Source organism: Erpetoichthys calabaricus, chromosome 1, assembly GCF_900747795.2.
Source record: "Erpetoichthys calabaricus chromosome 1, fErpCal1.3, whole genome shotgun sequence".
Classification (NCBI taxonomy): Eukaryota; Metazoa; Chordata; class Cladistia; order Polypteriformes; family Polypteridae; genus Erpetoichthys; species Erpetoichthys calabaricus.
The window spans coordinates 42,337,379-42,362,619 of record NC_041394.2 but is presented as its reverse complement, the minus strand read 5'-3'; the positions used below and the strand labels follow the sequence as shown (position 1 = coordinate 42,362,619).

Here is a 25,241-nt window from a genome sequence, read left to right as displayed (position 1 = left end):
GTTCAATAATAAAGCTAGGGTCATAACCATGAGAACTATGAGAAATGTCAAAACCAGAATGTTAAGCAAAAATAAAACTTAACAAAGGGGTTAAAACCAGAAGGATATTTCTAGAAGGCCATTTGTAAACAAAGAATTATGCTATCCACAATCTCGGACTAGGAAATGACATTAATTGCCAACATTTCAACCTGTCACTTCGAGGTCATGACCTTCAAGGACACAACCCCTAAAAACCAGGATCCATGTCCTTAGTGGCAAGTTCACAAAATGGAGTCAGAAATGATACAAACTACAAAACTAAAGCCATAACTGGGATCCATGACCACTAGCGGAACAAATCCATGTAAAATATTACAAACAGACCAACAAAAATGTAATCTACTGTATATAAATAAAATGCTAAGAGTTATGTCTATCACACAACCACTGGGACTAGATTCTTGATTTTGGTCTTAATCAAGAGCTTTTAATGTGATAGATAGATAGATAGATAGATAGATAGATAGATAGATAGATAGATAGATAGATAGATAGATAGATAGATAGATAGATAGATAGATAGATAGATAGATAGATAGATAGATAGATAGATACACACTGGTGAAGGAAAAAACGGGCAGCATCTTCTGCAAAGTTATTGGGGCTTGCTTCTTTCTTATGAAAAACATAAGCAAGCTGATCTAGAAGGTGACATGGCAGAAAGAGAAAGAAGAACTATGACATCTGCTGAACATGAAAAAATTTTCAGAAGCCAATTACATGATAGATAGAAGAAGGACAGCCCCATCATCCATTACGTGTTAAGCACATGTGACGCAGCAACCTGCTGGTACTCACAAACTGCTGGGGTTGGAACCTTGATCTTGTGAGGATCACAGGTTCATGTGATTTCCAATATTAGAGTAAGATCATAACAGTAGCTAAAGTTCCAGTTAGACACCATCTATCCATCTATTCATCCATGCATTCATGTTTACGTACCTATCTTAGAAGCATAATGCACAAGGAAGGAACCAACAATGGACCAGATTCCAGATCATTGTAGGGCAATCTCATTTGCTTATGCACTCTCACAGAAATAATTTAGAACGTCACAAGTGCTTCTTTGGGATTCTGAGATGTGGAAGGAAGACTAGTTGTAATATATCGGGACCTTGGCATGTGCATTTTAGATGAATAAATAATTAACAAACTCGCATTTTCAAGTGGGGAGTAGTTAATGTGGTGATGAAGCTGCAGAGGCGGATGTAGGAGCAGGAGAAATGCAAGAGGGGAGTAAAAAGAGAGAATGAGGAGAGAAGATGTGAAGGTTAGAATATAGTTAAGATGGTGAAAGCAGGGAGCAAGCAAATTAGCAAGCAAGGGGAGCCGGCAGGTATGTAGGCAGGCAGCTGGGAACGTGAGCCCTGTGGTGGTCATACATATCCACTGTAGAGTAGTAATAACAAACACAATTTTGGGATGTGGTAGGGAAAAGCAGAGGGCACAGAGAAATACTCTCCACACAAAGGCATATAAAAGACAAAAATAAAACTACTCTAATTAGAAATATGGGGTGGGACTGGGAATATGGCAGGAACCAACTCTGGACTGGCTGCCAGCCCACCAGAGAGCACATGCCCACGTTCACTCATAGTGGGCCCATTTAGAGTCACCCGTTAAGCAATGTAAAGTAATAAACTGTGACATTGACACTCCATCTTCTTCTTATAAGAGTCTTGGGCAGGTAAGATGCATCTTTCCAATCGTCAGAGAAATGCCTTACTTGTCCTTTTCTGGTAAAATTCAATTTTACTGCTACTCACCACATGTAGGAGTGTCTTATTGTCACGTAGAGACCCCACCATTCCGACAAGTGACACACTGAACATGATGATGCCAAGCAGGATAAGGATGACAGCAGGTGCCAGGAAAAGTCCCTCAACTGTAGTGTTCTTCTGACGTTCAATCTCAGCATAGATACCAATGCACAAGACCACCAGACCCACCAACTGCAAGATAACAAGATAGAAAAAGAAGATATAGTTAAAGGAACACTGGAAAGCCATGCCAAGCTGTTCCCTGAGCTCACAGGTGATGGTGAGCAAGCAATACTGGAGTTTGCAAGAGCTTGTGGGTTTGGTGAACAAACTTATGGAAGGTCTGTACATCAGAAGCTGAGCTTCGCTTAGGATTCAAAAGAGGAGGTCCTCTAAATCCAAATATCTTACATTAGACAAAAAAATGATTTGATTACAGCACAAGTCTGCAACATAACAAAATGTGAAGAAAATGGAAGGGCTCTGAATTAACTGTACAGTACATAAGCAAAACAAGGTGGCTTGCTCACATCACATTTCATGTTATTTTTGTATAGTGAAAAAGACAAACAAGCACTTAAGGTTTGAGGATGGTTAATGTATAAGGACAATTAAATAACACCAATTGACATCTGACACTTTCAGGGGCTTATTAAATGGCTTTTAGTTTAAGAAGTTACTAAGGTTTGGCAGAGTTTTCCAGTCATTTCCTGTATGCACCAAGAGCACTAAAAAACATAAATGAATAAGGCATTCTTTTCTAAAACTGGTGATTTGCCTTGTTTAAATGTATCAAATGAAAACAAACTATAGCATATCCATATTTTTTGTGTTAAATCTTTTCTGTTGTCATAATTTTTTGGTGTATACATAATGTCATTGCACTAATAGCGTGATGTGCAGACTTAGTTAAGAAATGTTGACAGCTAGTGGGACAAAGGTGTCCAATGTTAGACATTAGACACATTAATCTGGCTGAAAGCCACAGAACATTGATAAATCAATGATGACTTAAAAAAAATCTATTTGGAGTGGAGACAGCAACTACTATTAGGCTTGCTAGGGTCGACATTGGTCAGCAATTCTGTGACACTTTGCTGAGTCCATGTCTCGACAAATTCAGACTGTGCTGAGGGCAAATTGTTGAGCAAGTGATGATATGGAAGATGTATTTATGAGAATTGGATGATTGTGTTTTATTCAACGCTTGCAAGTGTGTGCTTTACTTCATAATAAATACGAACAATGCATAAATACTAAATTATTTGTCTTATGCATAGATATTAAGAACTGTCAGAATTACAGATGTGATATGTTTTTTGTTGTTGCAAATTATTATTCAAAGAACATTATGGTATATCATTAGGACAGCATAAGTAATTGCTTCATTACAGCAGAACTCAATATTGTATTATTATGTCTGTACATTATTAACTCTATATAAAAGTATGACAAAAATAAGATGCCATATGCATGACAGAAACTAAAGATGCTAATTAAAACATAAGGTAACAAAACATCCTCAAATATGCTTGGTCCAATGAAGGGTTGCACTGGCTACATGGCAGAAACCAGCCCGGGCCAGGATGTGCCAGTCTGTTGCAGGGCCCACTCATTCAATAAGTGCATGGTGCATTGTTAAATAACTGTCATTTGGGATGTGTCTCCGTCATTCTGCCCAGGCGGTTGTTACAATATAGTCTGCATCCACGACCACTTGTGTTTTTACTATATGATATCGCTTGCAATTCACATACTGTATGTGTGCTCATTCCCACTTGCTGCCAGTCACACCAACGACTCCAGTGAAATCAGCGATTTGCACGAATGGAGATTGCTTTAACATTACCTTATGTGCAGTGGTGAGAAAATGTATAAATCTGTGTATTACCTCACATGTTATAACAGCATACAAAGTGTGGTGAAAATTTCAAGAAATGGTTGGTGGTGACAAATCATCGCTATTGCAAAACTGCCTTTTCCTGGAATACAAGGCGTTATTAACACTTTTCAGCAGACAGTGCATGGAGTGATTATGTGAAGTGCAAAGCTTGTTCCAAATATTATTACATCTCTGTCAAATTAATAGTTATATGTTAATTTACATTTAGATGTTTAATTGTAAATTTTTGTTGTCTTTGTGTTATTTTTAATATTTATTGATTTTTGTTTATCTGTCAATTATATTAAAAACGTTTTCCATTGTGTCTGCATTATTCAACCTTGACTGCTAACCCAGTCATTACTCCTACTGCACACATCATCTCTCTCTGTAACACTCTGCGATACTCTCAGTGTTAACTCACCCTTCAACGCAGTCAGCTATAATTCCAAGACAGAATAGATAATTATCTGTTCAAGAATGTTAAATTTTAGATCGCGATAGAAAAAGAGCGGAAAGAGCTGATAATGAACATCGAAAAAAACAAAAATGAACAAAAAACAGCTGCATATAATAAAAATCATTAACAAAGAGAATCATCCAATAAACAAACAAGAAAAAAATATACTGAGCAATATGCAAACCGAAATGCAAAAAAGCAACGTTTCTAGAATGTAAGTTAGAGAATAAAGTTATTCATAATATTGTTTTTGACAAGGTGTTAATGTAATTTAATTTTTTATTTGCATTTTATTATGTTTTACTTTTTTTACTTCTACATTTACTTATTTACTTTTGCTACATTATATTATCCATTATTTAAAATAGAAAGTTGTAGTGAAATACTCAAGTAATTTCTATCTATAATAACTAAGGACCAAACTGTCTTCTTCCCACGCCCCACATAGTCTTCTATATACCATCTCTTTAAATACAATCGCTTTCTGTAACAGAGGTGCACCCGACACCCTTCAAGCAACTCAACTGCAAGAGAGCGGGCACCCAGTGCCCTGCTGGGTTGGCAAGCGAAGCAAGCAGATGGCGGAGCCTAGTTATTGATTAGTTATGTTCTTTATCGGGCGGCACAGTGGCGCAGTGAGTAGCGCTGCTGCCTCGCAGTTGGGAGACCTGGGGACCCGGGTTCGCTTCCCAGGTCCTCCCTGCGTGGAGTTTGCATGTTCTCCCCGTGTCTGCGTGGGTTTCCTCCGGGTGCTCCGGTTTCCTCCCACAGTCCAAAGACATGCTGGTTAGGTGGATTGGCGATTCTAAATTGTCCCTAGTGTGTGTGTGGGTGTGTTTGTGTGTTTCCTGCGGTGGGTTGGCACCCTGCCTGGGATTGGTTCCTGCCTTGTGCCCTGTGTTGCCTGGGATTGGCTCCAGCAGACCCCCATGACCCTGTGTTCGGATTCAGCGGGTTGGAAAATGGATGGATGGATGGATGTTCTTTATCTTTAAATTTACTTCTGCTCCCTGTTCCTAGGGGGTGAAGCCTCAACATACAGGGCCCTCCTGACGTCACTACTGTACGCCTGAGCCTTCCTTCTGGCCATCTAGGTTAGGGCAGAGCTCAGACATGGCAAGCTGAAGTTCTTTCGGAGTTATTGTGAGTACTGTGTTTCTTGTTGGATTATCTGGATTTTATTGACTATTTTTAGCTTTGTTACTTGTTTATTCATTTGGATTGTGTATTGGGCCTTGTTTGATATGGATTACCTTTTTAGGCAACTCTTTTTTCTTCTTTATGAGCCTTTGGGGTATATTTTGCTATTCTAATAAATATTTATCCTGTTTAGTTTATCTTTTCAGCCAAATGTCCTTATTGTTTCCTTTCTTTGAGAGGCACTTTAGATATGTGGGGCATTTAAGTTTATTTTTGAAGCTTCTACTCCTTTAGACTTGTATAGGCCAAAATAGACCTGTGGGGTTAGGTGTCACTCCAATCAAGTAAGGCCTGATTCAGGCAGGCATAAAAGGCCTGGCCTGACTTATGAAGGCTTTTGGAGACCTCAAATTCAACTCCAATTCATGACAGATATAATATCTTTTATTGAATTCCTCCTCTGTCAAATTCATATCTTTTTACATGTTCATTGTTGTCCAGCGTTTCCAAAACATTCAGCCTTTTCCAGAATGTATATGCCAATCTCTATCTGAATGCCTTCTTCTGGAAGCTCCTAGAGAGTTCTCCTAAATCCAGGTGAAGTCAGGAGTGGTTTCCTAAATTAGAAAAACTGATAAAATGCTTTTACTCCTATTCCCAAGAGTAGGACCAAATATGTGTCACTCTGACGTTTTTCAGTCATTATGACCATTTTACTACTTTAAGATGCTTCATAAATGCGGGCCCAAATCTCAATTCAATCAAGAATTTGTGGCTGAACTTGGCAAAGACTGTTCACTCTCAATCCCTATTCAATCTGATAGAGTTTAAGCAGCTTTGCAAAGAAAAGTGGGAAAAATGGCAGTGCAGATATGCCAAGCTGACAGAGAGAGACCTGTGCAAACAGACTCAAGGCTGACATTACTACAAAGATGTGTATTGTAGATGCTACATCGGATGGGCTGGCATTGCAGCCAGAAGAGGGGATGGTTCCTTTCCCCGACAGGAAACTCCTAGAAGGCAGACAGACCTCCCAACCTGGGAAGACAGAGAAACCAGACCCGGGAGAGATGGCCAGAAAAGACGGACGCACAGCCCACCAGAAGTGGAAGAGGTCACTGGGGGCTTTCTATTCCCCCCAGGCGCTAGATGGCAGCAGCACTCCGTGAAGGTAACCATTCAGGAACCAGCAGGGAATGCTGGGAGATGCAGTCCAGCAATACAACGCTGCAGTGGACCATGGGTGCCACAACGGGGTGCTGTAGGAAGTTGTGATTTATGGGCAATCGCCCTGGCACCGGAAGTACTGCTGGGTCCGTAATAAAAGGGACTGCACTCCCTTATCCAGGCGAGTCGGAGCTGGGAGGGCATGGAGCAACACTCATCTGGAGGAGGGCAGCGCGGTGGTAAAAGGAGAGGTATTGTGGAGAGAGAAAACTTATGTGTTTGACTTTGTGGAGGGGTTTGGGGTTCACTGACACTCCTAGGTTCCATCACAGAGTCTATTAAATAAGGACTTGAAAGGGGTGAGCACTTATGTGATCAATTATTTTGTGTTTTATATTTGTAATTAATTTAGACCACTTTAAAGAGATCTGTTTTCACTTTGACATTGAAGAGTCATTTTCTGTTGATCAACATCAAAAAAGTCAAATTGATTCCAATGTGATTCAATGTTGTACAACAACAAAATGTGAAACCTTCCAAGGAGTGAATATTTTTATAGGCCACTGTATGATACAATAAGACCTGGAAAGTCCTCACAACTGGGTGAATGCTTGGAAAATTTAATTTAACGTAGATGTATGAAAATTGCTGTATGCAGGCCAGGGGAAAAGTAAATTATAAATAAAAGACATATAAGCTGGTAACACTGAGGGATTAGGGACATATTATTGTAATTTTCTTATCTTTCAGGCAACATGAAGAAGCAATTAAAAGATATTAGGTGGTATTATTAAAAACTGCCAACTTTGTTTGTTATTTATTTGGTTTGTATACACTTCTCATTTATACATGGAATTCCACTGAGACTCAAAGTCTCATTAACAGAGAGATAAATACAAAGCATTCACACACTGTAGGCTGCTCATCCAATAACCATTTAAATGAACTACCTGTCGTCCATGAATTTTACAAAGTGAAACTACATACTTTAAACTTACATATCTTTGGAAGGAATTTCAGAAACTCAGCACTTTAATACTAATTGTTTCCCACCCAACATCAGGTGAGATAATGGAGATGCCTACTCGGAGCCCTCATGTGATTCAGTGCAATAAATCAGGTCACAAGTGTTGAGATGCAGGATAGTGAATGCAGAATATTTATGCGACCTACTACTTCAAAACTGTCCACCATGACAGCCGCACTTCCAAGCTTCTGGTCTTTTGAATAAGCAAAAACCCAGCAGGGGGCAGTCCCTTCTGTTATAAATCATCCCAGCTCTGGAAGAGCCTTCCTGCTAATGTGTCAATATTTAAGTCAGGGTTAAAAACACATTTATTTAGTCTAGCGTATAGTGAATTACGTCATGTCACTTTCTAGGAGAAAATTGCATAAACTCATTTGTCAGCCCCTTCTAACACATCAAAGTGCAAGAAAATTTGGGAACTGGGCTATAAAGTAATTTTGCCAACTGGGAGATTGGTGCTGTCGTGGTGGTGGAGGAGATGTGCTGGTGTCTCAGAAAGGCCGCTGACCTAGGCTGCCATCTTTCTTCTCTCCTTTAGTTTGGCCGTCCTAGCCAGGGATACCAGAGCGGACTATTGCACTCAAAAGTAACAATATTGTGGAATGAATGGTCATCTCAAGTGTTGCTAACACAAGCTATCCCGGTATCTGCACTCTTAGATCTTTCCAGAGCATGCCAACCTATCCACCTGGGAGTGTGTGCCAAACACCAGTGCGATTGTGAAAACCAGAAAAACCCTTATGGACATCTAAATGACTTGGTCTCTTGATTTACTCATTTAGTATGGGACCAAAAACTGTAGCTCTGAGAAGAGGACTACATGTTATCTTTTTTCTGTCTTGTATTTACCTTATTGTTTTTTGATGACCGTTGTACACCCAACCAACCTGGAAGGGGTCTCTCTTTGAATTGGGTAATTCCATTTCAAATTATCACACGTTTAGACCTCATCGTTACAGATTTTAACAAAACTTGGACTCCTGATTTGGTCATATGAGTAACCCATGGAACTGAAATTGTAAGAGTGTTGGATCAACATTAAGGGAGATTTAAGCTATTTATTGAGTGGAGATTATGACTTTGACTGGCTATACCTCCCTAAACATAAATTGCATTGTTTTAAAAGCTCTTTTCCAGCTCTATATTTTGCAGACATATTATGAGTGATTATAAAAAAAAAAAAAAATTTTAAAATTGGTCAATTTTTTACTAAAGCTAGCTTATAATTTCATGATATCTCAAGAAAATTTGGTCTTTGGTTTTTGAGTCGTTGCTGAGATATCCTTACTTATCTGAAGTGTGCATCTAAACCACAATTCCTTACAATGCTGTTGAATAGCAGTTAGTGATCAGTGAATGGTACAGAGCCAAGTTTTATTAAAATCAGTAACAATGAGGTCGAAAAGTGGAATTATTTTGACATGGAATTACCCAATTGCCTTTGCCAAGATTTTTTGGGATTTTTTTCTCATCTTCTTTGAGACTGATGACTGGGTATCTGTCAATTAAACATCACCTGTTAAAGCTTATTGAGGCATTCTTTGGGCTATTTAAAATAAATTAAACTATGTTGAATTTTGAAGTAGTATCTTGAAAATCCGCGATGTAGTTAGTCGTGCTGGAATCTCATGCATATAGCAACCTGAGTTTGAATCTCTTACCCAGACAGTTACTTTGTAAGTTTGCACATTCTCCCTGTGTGCTTCTTCTTTAAGATAGGTAACTTTGGTTAGACGTTAATCAATCCTAAACTATCCAATTATATGTGAGTGTGGGTCCAGTGATGGACTGGCATGTGTGACAGGCTCAGGCCCCCAGCATCCCTGAACTGGATTAAGCTGGTTGGAGAATGTTGTGTCTTAAAAATAAATAGATGATTTATTTTTTATATGGATTGATGGATTAATGCACTCAATTACACCACAAAAATAATGCTGCATTGTTCATGCTTTTAGTTACAGTGCAGATTTGTCTCTCAGAAATATTTGGTTTGCTCAAACTGAAAAACACACGCAAGGCCTGTGCACAGACGTTCTGCAGTTTTCCTGGATGGAACAGCCATTCTAATGCAGTGGCCCTGGTTAAATTGTTAAGTCAATCAATTGGAAAACTCCACACCACTTTGCAATAACTATGGGAGGCGTTATGATATCTAAAATTGAAAAACTAGTCTTCAGAGGAGGCCTAGTCTAGAAAACAGTAAAAACCATTCTTGATTAAAACTCTTATTTTTAAATGATCTAAAGAAAGACCAGTTAACGGCCAGGGTCCAAATACTTATAAGGTGTATACAGCAGAAGTTGGAGTATAGAGTTGCCACTTAAAACTGCTCTGGCACTGCTTACTTACAGTTGCGCCAATATAGTAACCCCATTATTGTCAATTTTCTTACTTGCATGTATTCAAAGCCTCATTATATGAGGGCACTATGGTAATAGAAGGCCTCAAGGGGACTACATTAGGAGTTCCCCAGTACTGTAGGTGGCCATGGTGGGGGATTCACGTTATTCCGTTTGTGCTACCTCGTTATTCAGTGGAATGTGCAGGTGATTTGGTGGTTGCCAGGCCCTTTAAGAGAGAGCTCAAGTCAGGATTTGTACAGTTCTCAAAACTTCAGTCTTAATCCAGTAAGGTAATTCTGGGTCTTCCTCACAAGTGGTTCTAAGAAGGGGCTTAAAAACTCCATCTAGTCATTGAACCAGTAATACTTGTAGTCAGGACGATGGTGGAAAAGGGTTCATGTGACAGTAAGGAGTGATGTCAGAGGTATTGTATGAAAAAGAAGGGAAGATGGAGTTATGGAAACTGTTTTATATACTTTGGTGGATAAGTACCAAGTAGATTAGGTGAACGCTTAGGGTCATTGAAGCAACAGGGGATTTGATGTTATTTATTTGATATGTTGTGCTTGCCTGCATTAATAACTAACTTATTTTGGAGTACTATGTTTTCCTTAATTTCATCTGTGGTTTGAAGATAGCTGACGAGTGCCCACCTTCAAGCCACAACCCACACATCATACTTGGATTGTAGACCTTCTCCTTTGCTCACTAATTCCAAATATGTATTTTCATAAGGGAAATGGAATGAATGAATGAAGGGGGAAAATGTATTTTGCATTAGGATATAATTGTAATGTCATAACTATGTTGCTATCCAACAGTTCTATAGCTTTTAATAATGGTGTATTGGTTTTTACATTTTTAGAGTCAAACACCTTAAAGAGAAATACATTTACTTTGTTATTGCACTTAATTGTCATTTTAAATAACAATGTATATTTCATTTAGGCATACTGTATATTCTTCTTACTGAGCTACCGATCAAAATCTAAGAAGAGCAGATTGGAGCCATGGTGGTCCACTCAGAGCACTTGGGAATCACTTGTAGGTTCCACTTTTTGTTCTCCTTTGCATACACGTAACCCTTCTTTACACTTTAATGGTGCTACCAGAGTGTAAGTCTAAGCCTTCCTGTCTGAATGGGCACAGCTTAAGCTGGGCAATGTGTTGTTCTGCATTGTTCAGATAGATAGATAGATAGATAGATAGATAGATAGATAGATAGATAGATAGATAGATAGATAGATAGATAGATAGATAGATAGATAGATAGATAGATAGATAGATAGATAGATACTTTATTAATCCCAAGGGGAAATTCACTAGTTATTCACTAGTTATTGCACTTTGATCCAATATGACACCCATAAATTGTATGCTATTCCCCGAATGTCAGTATTTACCCTAGAAACTGCTCTTGTATTTCAAAAATGTTGTAATTTATTTTACTCCTGTCAGTTTTGCAATGAAAGTAATGAAATAAAAAGATCTTTGGCCATCCATACAAAAATTTGTTTTGTTTACTCTGCAGGCAGTTCATTTGACCTCATCACTTGAGTTTTGTTCTGATACACGTTGTCACCTGTGGGACCTTCTATAGACAGGTGTGAGCCTTTCCTAATTGTGTCCAATAATTTGAATTGACCAGAGGTGGACTCCAAACAAGGTGTAGAAGAAACTCATTGATGATCAATAGAGTGGGATGCCCCTGTGTCAAATTTTAAGTGTCATGGCAAAGGGACTGTACATTTGTGTCAGTGTTGTAGTTCAGTTTATTTTCAAAACATTTGCAAAAATTTCTAAAATCCTGTTTTCACTCTGTCATTCTGGTGTATTGAGTATTTTTTGATGATGGAAAAAAATTAATTTGAATGATTTTAGAATGAAGCTACGACACAACAGGATGCAGAGGTGGGTAGTAACGAATTATATTTACTCCGTTACATTTACTTGAGTAACTTTTAAAAAAAATTGTACTTCTAAGAGTAGTTTTACTACACCATATTTTTTACTTTTACTTGAGTACATTTGTGAAGAAGAAACGCTACTCTTACTCCTCTACATTGGGCAACACTCGAATCGTTACTTTTTTTCCATTAGATACAGTATGCTATATTTTTGCCAGAGAGAATCCGCCAGTGGATCTACTGCATGACTGTTTCACCAATCAGACATAGCAATAATAATCACATGGCTCAGTTTCACAAATCAGACGTAGCCATGCAGTAACATAACCACACACAAACTGTCGCGTCCTAGTGCCACAAATTCCTCACAGACAACGGACAGGGAAAAAAAGAATACTGTACATGAAAAATGAGAGCCAACTCCTGCTTAACTATCACTTCACTGAGTGAAGAACGAGTATGTTTTAACCAAACATGCACAGACACAGACAGTCAAGGTAAAGTGAGACTTCTTGTATGTGCACAAGCTGCCTTGTTCTAATGTTATTTTCTATCAGCTGTGCTATTTGGAGGCCAAGTGACAATGCAGTATTATACTGTCAGTGTACAGCAGGGGTGCCCACATGGTTTTCAGTTTGCGAGCTACTTTTAAAATGACCAGGTCGAAGTCATCTACCTACATTAAAAATGCTATATTATATATATATATATATATATATATATATATATATATATATATATATATATATACACACACACACATACACCAGTATATACTGAGTATACTTTATACATAAAATATATGTTGTTGTGCCTTGCATAACTGAATAACCCTTATGGCACAATAACAATTCAATACATTTATGGTCACTATAGTATTTGGATTTAATAATCTTCATGTGAGAAAAGGTTGACTCGCATAAATAAGTAGAGCCAAATAATGCAGTCAAGGAGGTAGCACATTTCCTCATGTTTGGGTAAGTTTCCTCCGTGAGTAAGTTCCAAAACTGTCCAAGAGCCCCAGACTTCAGCTGAATGTCATCCTGTAGTGTCAAAATCTCATCCTCCACTGTAGAGGAGTTTTAGGTGAAACAGTGTTGCAATTTTGATGCGGGTGAATCACCCTCAACATCTTCCCTAAATGGATAGCACTTAAATGTAGCGATTGGCTCAAGTAAAGCTGAGTCTTGAAACCGTCTGTCAAAGTCTGACAGACAATTTTCAATCTGCTCTGTGTAGCGTATGCTGTCAAGTTGTGCACACGCCTTCCATTGCGTCCCCAGCTCTGATGTGAGGTTTTGGATGTTCCCCAAATCAAGGCACTGCAGCTTTGAGGACAGATGTTGCATTTTTCATTTGAAAGCATTAACTGAGTTAATCATATTGACTATGGTTTTGTCTTTTCCTTGCAGCTGTAAATTAAGCTGATTCAACATGTAGGTCAGATCAGAAAAAAAATGCCAAGTCTAGCAGCCATTGATCGTTATTAAGTTGCTTGTATTCTGCATATTTAATGACAAGGAGAAAGTCCTTTTTCTCCGGCCAGGGGTCTTGAAATCTTAGCAGGAATTTCTTCCTAGCCAACTGCCTCAACGAAGGCGTCTTTTATCATCTCTCCATCTTGGAAGGACGTCTTATGCTTAATGATCGAGTGACTCACTCGGAATGAAGCTTTGGTGTGTCTGCCTTTGCTTTTGAATTCAGCCGAGTGAATAATGACTGCTGTCCGATTAACTGTGATTTTAGTTCCCTCTCCTTTCTCTTTCTCAGATCGCTTTTCGGAAGGAAGTCCGTTTCGTAGTTTTTATGAACAGTTCGAAAGTGCCTTTCCACATTTTCCTTCTTTGGAATAGCAATGATAGATTGACAGATCAGACAAACGCACTTCACTTGTGACATTGTGAGAAAAAAAAAATCCTCTTCCAATTCCACATCCAGCCCATACCCTCCCACGAACAAATTTTTTTTTAAATCCCTTCTTTAGTCGATACAAATTGGAAGGCTAACTAGATCACTTAGATAGCCGGAGTTTTGCAGTAGCTCGCGCGTTTGATTGTGTGTGTGTGGGATGAACAGTGTGTTAGAAGAAAAAAGATCTCAGACTGGCCGCCCTGTATGTCAATCAAGTGGCAAATGCCATAGGGAGGATATATGATAGAGTAACATTTAAAAATAATTTTTTTTGAACACAACGTGATCTACCTGCACTACCTTTCCAATCTACGAGTCGATCACGATCGACGTATTGGGCACCCCGGTGTACAATATATCTTGTCACTGTAAGTAGTTGGCATTGTTCAGACATATATTTTACCTACTGTAGGTATTGGCTTCAAAAGCTTTGTTGTGAAAAACTGAGATTTGAAACTTTGTGTAATTTGTGCATTTTTATTTTGTAAAGATGTTATTTATTTTTACTCATTTTTTATTTTATTATTTGGAAATAGTAGAATTTGCACATTATTTTATATTTTTGTCTGTCTTATTACAACATTTCTAAAAAATAAATAATTTATTATGATCAAACAGTTACTCAGGACTTGAGTAGTCTTTTCACCAAATACTTTTTTACTCTTACTTGAGCAATTTTTTGGATGACTACTTTTTACTTCTACTTGAGTAATATTACTTTGAAGTAATGCTACTCTTACTTGAGTACAATTTTTGGCTACTCTACCCACCTCTGACAGAATGTGAAAAACTGTACATAAGCCTCTCAATGCCGTTTTATACAACTAAGGGTCACTGGCACTGACCACAAGGAAGGAATGAGTCCATCACAAGGCCTCATACACATATCCACACTCATACAATGCGCAGGGGTAGCAGTAGTAGGAGATAAATCCACAAAGACTACACATACATTACATCCACATATACAAATAATAGGTGCACATTTTAGACCCAGGATGCTGGATTAGTGATGTGTACTGTGCTCGTCAGAAACAACAGAAGGCCTTCACAGAGATGACTGTTCCTTTGCGGGAAACTGCCCCCTTTGCCTTTTACCATCATTACACTTGAATTTCGTATTTGTTCGTTTGATCAGAGATTGGTCTTAGGACTCTTGCTTGCCTTCACCGGGTTTAATTCCTTAGGTGCTTTTTGCATTGCCCCCCACAGACCTCTGCAGCCTGGACAGGTTCACTGATATTCTAGTGTGGATATGAGCAGCTGTTGGTTTGCATGGGAAGTGGGAAGGTGAGAACAAATACAGAAAAAAAGATGCTCATCTAATTTTTATGCATGTATATCACTTAATCAAGCAGAAAATAAGATTCTGAAAGAAGTGCCAAAATCATTCTCTACCAGAATGTTTTCTCCTTTTTCCCTGACCATTTTTCGTATTGTTCCTAGCTTTGTGGACTGGTCTGTTATAAACAAGGTTTCTTCATTTCATTTTTGCAAAGCACATTTTCGTTATGTGGTAATGAAATTCAACTCTTTCTAAAATAAAAAAAATAAATAAATAAATAAACAAATGAGGGTCCTTTATTGGAAGGGGAAGTTGTTGCTATGGAAACAGTACCAATTCCAAAAAGATCACCATTACAATGATCACACACACTGAAAGATTAAAGTCCCTGTAAGGGCGAGACGCATAAACCGCTTCAACGTGTCCGTAGACTGAATGAGGGTTAAATTAAAACTGAAAAAGAATTTATTATTTAATCCCTAATTATTTTTATTACTAATAAAGCATGTGTAAAGACCGTAAGTTTATAACCAACTTGACAGGTGTTAGATTTCAGAGATTTAAAAAGAAACCTTAAGAAAGATGATACATTGAAAGGTTTATCAAATGCTGCATTTGCAGTGTAATTTCAGGGTGTCCCCTTAAGCATGGCAGTTGGCACACCATACACAATCACAAGGGGTTTGAATGTACACATTGCATAAAGTAGACGATAATCATCTATCCATGGGTGTAAATGGGGAAACTTTTAAAATTTAGATACAGTAAAGGTGCATTTTGGTGCTGCAATGAATTGGTGCCCTGTCAGCACTGGTGCCTGCATTTCACACGATGCTGCCAGGATAGGCTCCAGCCCTCCTCCAACCCTGAATTGAATTAGCCGACTTTCAGAATGTTGCGTGTCTATTTTGGTCAGCTGCAGCAGACTGTGTGCATACCCTGACTCAGAGTGGAGTTCATATGATCTCCCCATGTCTATAAGACTGAATACTAATTTCCTTTCACATACAAAAAAACATGCAGGTCAGGTTCATTGGTGAATGGTGTGTGTGTGTGAGAATGTGCCCCGCCAAGGACAATCAGCCCGCTCACAGCTGATTCCTGCTTAACTCTGGACTGCACAAAGTGGCTTAAGGAATGGATATTGGTAATAGGTGGAACTGCAAAGTGACCTGGATGCTATCTAGTGCCACAAATTTATAATGTCTCGTTAACCCCTGAGCTAGCAGTGACATCCTGTCCATGTCAAAACGCTTGAATTTACCTCAGAATACGCAGTTCACCGCGTATACATCTTTGAAACATCTGGGGTCTCCAGACTTCTCAATTACAGTACTGCAATCCTAAAGTTTGTGGGGTTTAATAAGGACATTAATCCAAAAAACTGCTGGGCTCTAGTGTTCACATCCATATATTAGCCGAGTTGCAATTTAAATTCCTACAGTTGCATATGTTTACAATACATTTTTATCCAAACTAACTTCTAAAATCCCTTCTGAAGCACTTATTGTTTGGTATGAAAATAAGATGGTGCTGTGTTCCTCATACCATATAAGTTGTGGCCTGCAGAGGGCATTCCTGCCACCCAAACCCGACACAAACAGACACTGGACACAAGTGTAAGCACACACTTTTATTTTTTTCTTTGTTTTCCCATGGGAAACGCCTTCACCCATTTCCTACCAGTACAGCACAGTCACAAAGGCACAAAACACAGTCCAGCACCAAATCCTTTTCTTCTTCTTTATCTCTTTTTCTTCTCTATTTTCCTGCACTCCTCCTGGCAAGCTTCGTCTTCTCCCACCCGACTCTGGCTCCCGAAGTAGTGGCTGCTGGCTCCTTTTATAAGACACCTGGAAGTGCTCCAGGAGCTCGCTGTCCTACTTCCTCCAGTGCTTCCGAGTGTTGCGGAAGTGCTGCCTACAAGGGCTCAGACGTTCTCCAGGTGGACCCTGGCGGTGGCCATTGGCCCCAGCTGGGCTGAACTTCCATGCTCCAAACCTGTGGCATTGCTGTCTGCCAGGGGGACTGCCCTCTAGTGCACTGGGGAACATAATGGTCTGGATATGCTCTCTTCCCCAGGACTATCCGTTATAGGGGCATCCTGGCCGGGTTCACCACAAAGTCAATAGTAGGGCTTGATTCTGAGGTCTTGCTGATTACAATTACACATCACAGCCACTAGATAACTGCACATTATAGTCAGCATTTGCTATTTTTTAATCTTGCCCTTTGCATGTCCTCTTATTTTACTACTTTCTGTGCTGCCTGCTGAAAATGGGCTGAAACCTAAGCAATAAACGTAGACCTCAGCGTGAATGTTTCCAGTATGCCTCTCTTACGCTGTTTGGTATGTGATTAGTAAAAGCACTATTAATGTTTTTAATGTGCCATCTGTTGGAATGACAAATGCAATGCATCTTATTACTAAAAATGTTTGTGATGCGCAATCTTTTGGAATGACAGAGACAAACAGACACACATGCACTTACCCTTTTTTAAGTCAAGTCAAGTCAAGTTGGGGAGCATGCACTGGTACAGTGCGTTACCGCACCCATTACATGACAAAACAACTCGGGATCCCGGTTTGCAACCCCCCAGGCAGACACGCGGTCCAGTACCACACTCCGGAAATGACCCTTTATCTGCCGCAGCCAGGTGTTACGTGTGTGACCCCTTGGCCTGGTCCAGCCACTCGGGTCCCCAACAATAAGGAGCCGGATCACTTTCAGGGAAAAGAGCCACATGGCCTTATTGACACTCCCTCACAATGCAGGTAATGTGCCTCATTCCATGAGCAACCCCTCATTCGACACAAAGTCAAACCAACGGTACCCAAGGATTTTCTGGAGAGACACAGTATCAAAGGAGTCCAGTCTTCATCTCAGGTCACTGGATAGCGTCCATGTCTCGCAACCATATAGCAAGACAGGAAGCACCAGGACTCTAAAGATTTGGACCTTCATCCTTTTGCATAGATATCGGGAGCACCACACACCCTTTTCCAGCGACCTCATGAGCCCCCATGCTCTCCCAATCCGTCTACTGACTTCATAGGAAGAGTCACCAGAGACATGAATGTCACTGCTGAGGTAAGTAAACCCCTCAACAAAGTCGACATTCTCTCCACAGACAGACACACTGCTGATGGCTGTGCCTAAGAGGTCATTAAAGGCCTGGATCTTGGTTTTTATCCAGGACACTCGTAAGCATAGACACTCAGACTCCTCGCTCAGTCTCTCGAGCGCCCTGATCAGAGCCTCCATTGACTCCGCAAAGATCACAGCATCGTCAGCAAAATCAATATCAGTGAATCTTTCTTCACCAACAGATGCCCCACAGCTGCTGGACCCCACCTTTTATTAAGGTGAATCTGTATTTAGTATGAGCACTGCCACCTCGCAGTTAGGAGACCCAGGTTCGCTTCTCAGGTCCTCCCTGCTTGGAGTTTGCATGTTCTCCCCGTGTCTGCGTGGGTTTCCTCCGGGCACTCCGGTTTCCTCCCGCAGTCCAAAGACATGCAGGTTAGGTGCATTGGCGATTCTAACTTGTCCCTAGTGTGTGCTTGGTGTGTGTGTCCTGCGGGGTGTGTGTGCCCTGCGGTGGGCTGGCGCCCTGCCCGGGGTTTGTTTCCTGCCTTGTGCCCTGTGTTGACTGGGATTGGCTCCAGCAGTCCCCCATGACCCTGTAGTTAAGATATAGCAGGTTACATAATGTATGGATGGATGTATCTAGTATGGCACAGTGGTTAGAGCTGCTGTTTCACACCTCTAGACCGGGTTTGACATGCAGCCTGCTCACTTTGTCTGGAATATACACAATCTCCCAAAGGCTTTCTCTCTCATGTATCAAAGACGCAGCCAGCAGCAACCAGTACTGCTTATTTGCAGCTCATTGGTTGAAATCCATACTTGAGCATTGTCAGCGTGAAGTTTGCTTGTCAGCCTTTTTTTTCCCACCTGGGTTTTTCTCCAGTTTTCCTCCCACATCCCTAAGACGTGCAGGTTAGGTCAGCAGCTGACTCTAAATCAGCTTTCAATGAGCAAGTAGGAGGTGTGTGGGTGGGTGAATGTGTCCTGTGATGGACTGGCACCCTATTTGGGATTGATCCTGCCTTATCTTGGCACTGCAGAGAAAGGATCCATCCCTTGAAACCTTGAAAAATATTTAACTGGTCTGATAATGGATGGATGAATCTCAAAGACCTTTTTGGTACTGTCAGGGTGTGCAAATTTAGGTGTATGACAGCGGAGTGGAGGACTTGTGTATGAGGCCAGTTCAATCCAATTCAATTTCTTTTTATAGAGTGCTCTTCACTGAGTGCAGGCAAACAGTGCTGCGACACGTTCTCAGGTAAAATGCAAGTATACATTTTACAAATCATTTAAGAATTAGTACGAGTAAAGACACCGATTTGTTTAAACAAACAGGAAAAGAAAGTAGTTTGAAATTGAAATGGAAACCAGCACCATCTGTCCATTAAATAACTGTTGAACTTCTGATGCTACTAGGATAGGCCTCAAACTCTGCAGACATTGGATGGATATACAGTATACATGTATCTATTTTGATGTATATGAAATTCAATTACCTTGTCTTTTATTTCATTTACTTGTATATAAAGCGGCTTGTGACGGTGCTTACTGAGGAAAGATTGATTTTTGATGACAGGCTGCCTGATGGATGCTTTAACCTTTTCAACTGACAGATTTCAGGTAACAGGCCAAACCCTGAAAGTCTTGTCATGCTGAACAGAAGTGCAGTGTACTGTGGGAAAGCTGAAAAAGAAAGCAGGATTCAGAGCATGCCACATAGCTAGAAAGAATGTGTACCATTTCCAGTGTTCTGAGAAACTGCTAGAGGAAAGAATGGCAGTTGCTTACAAAGGACGAGAAGACGGCAGGCAAGTTGAATGCCTTTTAATAAACTTTCTTTTTTTTCCCCAAAATGAGTTCTCTCAGTTTAGTTCAGTTGTTCCTTATTGTAAAAATAGATCTTCCTGTTGTTTTTAGGACATGTTTGTAAAGAGCTCAGCTCAGATGCAAAATGGACAATTACAAGGAGCTGCATATAAACACCTGAGCTTGTTGTTTAGTTGACTGACATTTGGCAAAGGAGTTCTCTCTCAGACAAGAAAACTTTCTTATTATTTTTGACTAAGGATATAAAATCTCTAACAAACAGACCGGACCATATGGGTAATGCCCTCTGGTACTGCATAATGACTGAATGAACCCACCCAGTTTGTATTATTCTTTGAATTGATACAAATATAGTAAATATTATTTTAACGAAAATCTTAAAGCCAGTCTTTCTTTGTTTCTCACTAGCTAGTCCTGGAATGTCATTCTCTGCGGTTACTTAAGGGTTCAAAAGGGTGCTTTGTGAAGTCCTCTATCGGTGGTAAACTGGAATGAATTAAAGGAATGAAAGTAAAGGCAGTCCAAACCAGCAAGCAGCCTGCCATAGAATACGTGGGGTACAATACAGACATTGAGACAGGTAAGGGGTTACAGGTAACAGTTACATAGCTGGTTGTGGCATTTCTCCTTATCCCCCCATTAAGATAAGAACCAAAGAGAGTAGCTGGTGCCTTATATGTTAGGTGCATGTCACAGGTAATTTGCTAACACAATTAAACAGAAGCCCTATCTCAGCATATCAGTACATCCAGAGCATACAGGAGATAAACTTTAATTCAATTGGTAGTGCAAATTGAGCAAATAAGATGTTACAGTAAACAAAAAGGTGCCGTAGGATGAGTCCTAATATTCTCTAGAGCAGTTTATTTCAAACTTTAATCCTCCAAGGCTTCTTGATGTACCACGAGACTATGTAAAGTCCCCCCCCCCCCCCCCCCCCCCCAACACACAAGCCATGATATTTACCCTCTTGTAATTTTACGACAGCCTTCACAAAGCAGGCTTGTTTTTGAACTAATATTTATTAACACAAGCCTGCTATTACACTGCCTGTTGTTTTCTTAAAGAACAATACAAAATAAATAGACCATTTAAAAAACAGTTATTATATTTTTATTACCAAAGTTATTTTTAAAAGTGTCTGAATTTCTTAATCATAACATAAAGGGCAAAATTATTTATCCCTTATGGGATAATTAATTCACTGCATAATTTGTTACCAGAAATGTTTTTGTTACTGCAAAAGCTGCTCACTACTCACTTGGATTAAGTTTTACTTATTCTGTTAGACATACAATAATTAAGTATTTTAGAAAATGAAAAAAAAAATCAAACATAAATTTTAAAATGCAGAATAAATTGTTGCAGACATTTTTTCATAACTGCATTACAGAAGCCCCACAGCCGCTGGACCCCATGACCCTGCCTAATGCAAGCATTGAACAGAGTAGGAGCAACAACACACCCCTGAATCAATACAGAGGTTCTGCCTCCACTCTGCACAGCACTCACTGTACCAGTGTACAGGCCGGCCATGATATCCAGCAACTTTGGAGGGATCCGCAAAGTCTCAGGATGTCCCACAGGACAGCTCGATCAACTGAGTTGAACGCTTTACGAAAACCGACAAACACTGAATCTGTTGGTGAAGAAAGAAAACTGACTTTGCCGAAAATGCTGTGATCTTCACGGGGTCAATGGTGGCTCAGATCGGGGCTCTCGAGAGACTGAGCGAGGAGTCTGAGTGTCTGGGCTTGTGAGTGTCCTGGATAAAAAACAAGATCCAGGCCTTTAATGACCTCTTGGGCACAGCCATCAGCAGTGTGTCCGTCTGCGGAGACCTTGTCGAGAGGTTTACTTACCTTGGGTGCGACAATGTCTTTGGTAACTCTTCGTATGAAGTAAGTAGACAGTTTTGGAGAGCATGGGGTTTTTCTGGGGTGGGTCCTGAGGTCGCTGGAAAGGGATGTGTGGCACTCCAAATATCTTTGCAAAAGGACGAAGGTCCAAGTGTTTAGAGTCCTGGTGCTTCCTGTTTTGCTATATGGTTGTGAGACATGGACGCTATCCAGTGACCTGAGATGAAGACTGGACTCCTTCGGTACTGTGTCTCTTCAGAGAATCCTTGGGTACTGCAGGTTTGACTTTGTGTTGAATGAGTGTTTGCTCATGCAGTCCCAAACGAGCCACATTACCTCCATTGTGAGGGAGCATCAGTTACAGTACTACAGCCACGTGGCGCGATTCCCAGAGGGTGATCCGGCTCACAGGATCCTCGTTGTTGAGGACCTAAGTGGCAGGACTAGGCCAAGGGGACGCCCATATAACATGTGGCTGCAGCAGACAGATGGCCATTTTCCAGTGGGAGGGGACCGCCTGCGGGGTTGCCAACCAAAATTCCCAGCTGTTTCGTCATGTGGTAGTGGCATGCTCCCCAACCTGACCTGACTACAGAAGCTGTTTTGTTATTCAGCACTGGAGCATTTTTATCCACAATAGCAACATTTAACACAAGTGGAATTGCAAACGTGTTTTCTCTCCCCATACAACAATCAAGTCAAAGAAAAAGACAAAGGAATCATGTAGTGCAGTCGTAGCAGTCAGGTAAGCTGCAAAAGGGGGGCAAGCTTTGAAATCTATTCAGCTTTAAAATGTGAGAAGAATGTGTGAAATCAACCTACCATTTCCTTCATAAGACTGTCTAATCTTACGCATCATATTAAAACACTGAAGATCTGTACTCTATGGCAGTGAGATATGCTACTTTCTCATTTTTACTTTTGGGTCATTATGAGAAGTCTGCTTTTATTCCAACTACAGGTTAGATGCTGCTCTGTATTGTGATATGCAGATAAACACAAGAAGACACTAAACCCTGAATTGCTGCACACACGTCGGAGTACATTCAGTCTCTATACGGACATGATGCAGACACTGGAGATCCAGCCTAAATAACTTCATTTTAGTTTAATCCTGATACTCTGTATATTCAATTAATTATCATAACTATTCATGGTGGCTCCAAAATCCGTACTAACCCCTACTTTCTCTTCCGTTCTTTTTCCTGTTTTCTGTGGTGGCGATCTGCACCACCACAACCTGATCAAAGCACCATGATGTCCCTACATTGATGGATTAAAGGCCAGAAGTCTACATGTCCATCATTATCAAGTCCTTCCATGAGAACCCTAAATACAAAGTGGACTGTTTCATTTATGTTAGGTAGAATGCCCAGAGGGGGCTGGGCGGTCTCAGGGCCTGGAACCCCTGCAGATTTTATTTTTTTCTCTCCAGCCGTCTGGAGTTTTTTTTTTGTTTTTCCTGTCCTCCCTGGCCATCGGACCTTACTTTTATTCTATGTTAATTAGTGTTGTCTTATTTTAATTCTTACTTTGTCTTTTTTTCTCTTTTCTTCATCATGTAACACACTTTGAGCTACATTATTTGCATGAAAATGTGCTATATAAATAAAAGTTGTTGTTGTAAATACTGCACATACAATTACAATTTGTAAATGAAGTACACTTTACAGGGAGTTTCAGAAAACTAATGATTGCAGTTGGCTGTACATAACATCTTTTGAATATCGATGAAGTGAACCACTTTACAAAACGGGTTGGCTTTACGTTTGACATCCCTGCCATAGCTTTATTTTTAGCAATTTGAAGTGTTTTCCTGGTATTTTACTGATTTTATTTAAATTCTCTTGTGGCTCTCTTAGAAGTTTCCTGGGCTCCCCTGGGTGACAACCTCTACTTTAGAGCAGAGGTTCTCAAGTCCAATCCAGGAGTATCACTGTGGATTTTTATTCAACCAGGTACACAAATAAATAGTTCAGTCTCATTTTTAAATGGTCTTATTTTGCATTCAGGAATTTGTGCTAGTAAACAGAATTCAGAAATGTGTTTTTTGCCCTATCTTTAACTTTCTTTTACCATTTTCTTTTAAATTCACCTTTTCCTGTGGAGTTTACTCCTTTAATTGTATCCTAATACAGACGATTAATGATTAGCAGTACAGATACTGGTGCAAATGGCATTGAATACTAAAGGGAAGCAGATACTCCAGTATAAAATTCACTTGTGAGCTAATCAGTAAGAAAATGCTTAAATGGCTATAACATAAAAAAGAACAAAATCCTAAAAAGCACACACAAATTCTTACTACATTCCCCTAAAAATTTAGCAAACCCATTATGTAATTTCTGGATTGACACAAAAAAAGGCAGAACCTGTAAAGTAACAGCTTGTTTAATAAAGGCAGGAGTGAAGTTAAAAGAAGAAGGGCATGGTAAGGACCACTTAGTTAAGCCTTTTCTTACCAATTAGCGCACAAATGAATGAAACACTGAAGTAGCGGCTCTGTGTTAACATTCAGTGTCATTTGCACCCATGTCTGTACTGCTCATCTCTAATTGTTAGTATTTGGATACAATTTAAGGAACATACTCCACAGAGATATGGTGAATTGAAATAAAAATGTTAAAATAAAGTAAGTGTTTCAAACTATGACAGAGGAAGCACATTTCTGAATTACTTCTAAATGTAAATATCATACTAGTGCACTTTTCTGAATTCAGAATAAGAAAAGAAAAGGGCAACTAAACAATGATACTGATGAGACATAAGATCGATGCACTGATTTGTGAAACTGGATGGAATGAAAACCTGCTGTCACAGCGGACACCAGGACTGACCACTTGAACCCCCTGCTCTACAGCAGTATTTCTAAACATAGGGGTTCGCAGTGCTGGTCGAAGCCCTTTTGGAGCCCTATGCAGGTTGGATTGATGTTGTCCATCATTGTCCATAGCAGGTAGTCGGTATTTTTAGATTTAGAAACCTACGGGAGTTCACCCCTACCTCGGACTCTGCAGCGTGTGCCCTTTCAGTACCACATATGGCACCTCTTTGTGTGTTTACTGCAGACTTTAAGGAGCATACTCCCGTTTGAGTACGGACTGTGTGCACTTTTACTTTCATAAATGTCACCCAGTGGGTAACAGAGCCCACTCAGTATCATCAGTGTTCACCAACAAGCTGTCCCCTTCAGTGGCCGGAGCACACACCCCTCATTTTCATAAATGACACCCCCCTCAGATAACGGTACCCCAGGCATCTGGTTATGTTGAATAATGGATTAACTGGGGCGCATGATACATGACAAGAAGGTCTACAAAAAATCTGGTAAGTAAGTAATTCATTAATATCACTTATACTTGGTGTACCAACCGTCTGGTTATTTTCTTCTACTTTATTCTCCATTTCACTTATTTCAAGCAATCACCACTACGTATCCATTTAGAAGGTAAAAAATAACAGCCTTTATTAAACAAACCAAACAAAAGTTAAACAATGTATAACCTTTGCAGGGAGCTTAGTCACTTTTACATGCAG

General features: G+C 39.9%; 1 protein-coding gene across 1 annotated transcript in view; it reads right to left on the bottom strand.

Moving 5' to 3' along the window:
• zgc:110329 (uncharacterized protein LOC550500 homolog) overlaps nt 1-25,241 on the bottom strand; it is a 481,581-nt gene that overhangs the window by 277,625 nt on the left and 178,715 nt on the right. The window contains exon 2 of the mRNA XM_028798670.2: nt 1,809-1,994. Within this exon, the coding sequence (XP_028654503.2) occupies nt 1,809-1,994 (186 nt within the window). The remainder of the gene's footprint in view (nt 1-1,808; nt 1,995-25,241) is intronic.